Source organism: Aedes albopictus, chromosome 2 (genome assembly GCF_035046485.1).
Source record: "Aedes albopictus strain Foshan chromosome 2, AalbF5, whole genome shotgun sequence".
NCBI lineage: Eukaryota > Metazoa > Arthropoda > Insecta > Diptera > Culicidae > Aedes > Aedes albopictus.
The window spans coordinates 340,620,913-340,624,982 of NC_085137.1; the positions used below are offsets into that span (position 1 = coordinate 340,620,913).

General features: G+C 40.8%; 1 protein-coding gene across 1 annotated transcript; it reads left to right on the forward strand.

Annotated features, from left to right (window-relative positions):
• The first annotated feature begins 1,824 nt into the window (after positions 1 to 1,824).
• LOC109430975 (uncharacterized) lies at positions 1,825 to 3,798 on the forward strand. Its single transcript, XM_019707096.3, has 8 exons — positions 1,825 to 2,034; positions 2,100 to 2,346; positions 2,410 to 2,551; positions 2,612 to 2,694; positions 2,754 to 2,951; positions 3,007 to 3,181; positions 3,250 to 3,335; positions 3,397 to 3,798. The coding sequence occupies exons 1-8, from the start codon at positions 1,924 to 1,926 to the stop codon at positions 3,606 to 3,608; spliced, it is 1,254 nt and encodes a 417-aa protein (XP_019562641.3). The 5' UTR covers positions 1,825 to 1,923; the 3' UTR covers positions 3,609 to 3,798.
• The last annotated feature ends 272 nt before the right edge of the window (positions 3,799 to 4,070 follow it).

The window sequence follows — 4,070 nt, forward strand, 5'->3', positions numbered from 1 at the left end:
TGAAAGGATCTTTCATGTATTTTTTATGATTGCTATGAACTTCTAATTACACCTTCAGCTATTTTCAACGATCTACAGTCGTGCTTGTTGTTTGGCAGTACGTTTTGATTCTCTTTTTGTATGAAAAAGGGGCAAAATGGACCACTTCCCGTGCCGTGCGGTGAATGAATTTTGCACCAATCGATTTCTCGTATTTTTTTTGCGTCAGAAATGGTCAACTTCACGTACCGAAACCAGCGGCGTTAAAAGATCCGTTTTTTGGTCGATTTTTCCCACTGTGCATCGGTAGGTAGATTAATCAAAGGTTTCTTAGTGCAGCGGTGATAAGAAGGATGACTTTAGCCCTGATGAAGGCTTCTAAGGGGGTTTCAAGGATTTCAGGTGGGCTTCACAGATGTTTCAGAGGAGTTTTAATGAATATTAGGGTGCTCCAGGGGTTTCAGAGAGGGGAAGCGAAGGAGTTTTAGCGAATTTCGGAGGCGTTTCAAAGGCGTTTTTATGGGTTTCGAAGGACCTCAGATGCATAAAGGTGCTCCGAGAGGAGGGAGACGTTTGAGTAGGATTCTGTAGGGTTCTGATAATTATCAGCCGCACTCGCAACGGCCATATCCAGCCGTTCGTCTTGAACCCAAAATCAACCCTCCCCCCCCCCCCCCCCCCCGGACAACCACGCTCTCCATCCTACACTCTCGAATCCTGTCCACGTCTGACTCCCTCCAAAATCCACTCTAAACTAAAAACATTTTACTTCCTGATCACGCCAACCCAAACGCACTTTTACACGTCTAATGCAAACCCAGCATATAAATGATAGTGTGAACCCCACAGATCCATAGTATTTGCAGTGGGCTTCGGAGACGTCACAGAGGTGTTTTGGTGGGTTTCAGAGGGTCTCAGCTGGGTTACAGTTGATCCGAGGCGATTTCATGTGGTTTTGAAGGCATCTCAGGAAGTTTCGGAAGATTTACAGGGGTTTTGAGGCGTTTCGAGGATTTCGGAGGGTCTTGAGGAGGCTTCAGGGGGTCAGTAGCTTTTTACAATACATCACTGTTCTCAGCTTGAGGGAGAATTTTGTAGATCTCAGTTGTTCTACAGGGAGTTTTAGGAGCTTACGAAGACATTTCAGGATGTTTCGAAGGATTCTAAGTGGGTTTCATAGACGTTTCTAAGGGGGCTTCAGGGGCGACTTCAGAAGTTTTTAAAAGCAATGCTGAGTCGAATGCGATTTGCTACATTAAAGACTGATTTTGCTTATAGATCCAATGACTTATTCTCAAAGGAGTTCTTGGAGAAACTCAAACTATTGAATTCGCAGCTCATAGGTACATGAGGCTGTACAAGCATGTATTTCATTCAAACCCACAAGTTATAGATACATGAAGATAAGTCATCGAATCTCAAGAAATTTTTCAGAGAACTTTAATTAGCCCCAACCCTCCTTATCTCTCACCCTGAACACGCTTTGATATATCCTCAACTCCACTTGCAACTTTTTTTCCCAAAAACCAACCGAATCCCTAATCTTCATCACTTTAACTGTATTGAACACAACCAACCCCTCATTTTACGCACAGATTCAATTAAAAAATCCTTTTTTTCAATAATTGGTTTGGTTTCTGTGTATACATTTAATATATTCGCTCCAAGCTCAGTTCATAAAAAGAGGTTTCAATACAATGGTTTTCTGATCACTTTCTTCCATTTCTTTCATATCTCACTAATGGTTTGTTGTCGGCCAACCCTACTTTTTCTTATCAGCTTGTCACTGTCGAAACTGATAAACCATTTATCGTTGATTGTCGTCCAATTGCATCTAGTAGAGCCGATTTATTGTCATTGTGAACACCGATTGAGTGAAAGGCAATCATTCATTTGGGGAAACCGTGATTTTTTGTTTGGAATAGAAGATAATCCTGCTCGGCGATGGATTCAAGGTGGTTTTCAGTTATCACAATTGTTTGTTGTGTATCACTGAAAATAAATGCACAACTAGGAATTCCCAACAATTACGTGTGTACAGAAGACTTTTGTGACGTAAGTGATCCTGTTTTTTGTGCTTGAATCTACAAAAGAATGATGTACGGTTAATTTGATTACAGAATTATCTCGAAAATGAGCCATGTGAAGGATTGAAGTCCGCTTGTAAGGTGCAAAACTCAACTCACAATGGCATCATCATGCCATCAATTGGCCCTTGCTCGTGTTGTCAGATATGTATTGAAAATCTGAAGCTGGGAGATGATTGCTCGGTGGGTGGACTAGGCTCACCTGTGCCGACTGGAATTTGTGGCCCAGGGCTGTACTGCACGGCTAACGAAGAAGATGAACATCCAACGTGTCAACCTAGTAAGTTACGGCCATTAGTGAATTGTCATAAATCATCAATTTTTAACGAGTGAGTTTTTCAAGTGCATGACTCAAGCGAATGCTTCAAGGCGCAAAAAACGTTCGATCTGAAACGGCAAGACGGCACGATTGGTCATTTGATGCAACGACCTGAGTGTAATGCAGATGGCTATTTTGAACCCGTAGTTTGTATTCCTGGTCAGACGTAAGTATGTGAGTGATTAGGCTGCATTTACATGAGTAGACTAGACAAAACGAATTCCAGGTGCTACTGCATCGACGAAGATGGGAATCGAATTTTTGGAGAAGCTGTCCATACAGCGGCCATTCAAATATCGATGAGATGTGGTATGCAAATGCAATTCATCATTACACGTGAAGCTTTAAGTTGGAATTTCATCTTTCAGAATGTTCTCGACTAGCAGCAAAGGCGCAAAAGTTGCTTAACTCACGTTATCCAATCTTGACATCCAGATGCGATTACAAAGGTTCTTTTGATCAGCTACAATGTGTGGATGATATTTGCACTTGCGTTGATATGCACACTGGAGAGCCAACTTCCGACAGAAAGAATATTACTCGTGGACTAGCGGGACTGCCGTGCTGTGAGTTAGCTCATAATAGTTTAGTCGTTTTAAAATGATCGAAATTTGTATTTAGTCAACAAACGTCTTCATGATAATTCAACCTACCTGAGGGAATGTGAATTGGTAAAGCTGAATCAGCTACGTGAAATCCACGACTACGAGACACTTGGGTATAATGTATTGGAGTTCGATACGGACATATGTCAACCGGATGGGTGGTTCAGCAGGATTCAGGTGAATGACACTCAGTAAGTTTCAGCCATGATCATTTATTTTAAGGTGGTATAAATTTCTTCATTTTATATCTGTTTCATAGTAAATATTGTTCAAACAAGGATGGAAGTGTTCTGGAACCATATGTAACGAGCCGAAGTTCACCGGAAGCATTGAGAATGAACTGCAGTAAGTACTCATCTTTCTCTCCAGAAAGCTTAATGAAGCAATAACAACCTTTCGCTTGCAGAATGCGCAAGAGCACGGAAGCTATTGATGGAAAGTAACAGTTTGGAGCTTCCAGAATGCTGCCCAAATGGAAACTATAAGCCACTTGCCTGTCGAAGGGGACAGTGTTATTGCGTCGATGAAGACGGAAATCAACTTGGAATAGAGAAACCGGCCAAACACAAAGACCAACTCGAATGCTATGATGCCGAAGACGTTTGTGCCAATGCTTGATTGTTGCCAACAAAGTGAATAAATAGTTGAAAATGTCCATACATTTATCAAATTGTGTTTAGATACTTTCGTAGCATTTTCGGTATTTGACGGAACTGAGAAGTTCTGATTTTATGACATAAAACTCTGTGCTACACCCTCGCAAGCCGTAGCAAAAAAAAAACAAGAAATACAAAGTCTTATTTCTAAACACAACGTCTCTTCTTCTGTGTATTTCGCAATTATACTTATCCAGGTGTTTCGCTGGATCATTCAACATCCATTCATTTAATTAATAGGTTCAAACCTCGGGAGTTTGTCTGAACATTAAAATTAAGAACAATGTATTAAAATTGGAACATTACATATGATACCTAGTGGAGCATTGCAAACATTTGAGAATTTTAGGTAGCACATTGTTTATCAAACATCGAAGTAACTTCATGTTTCTCTGAGTAACCAACTCTGCTAATAAAAAAAAAT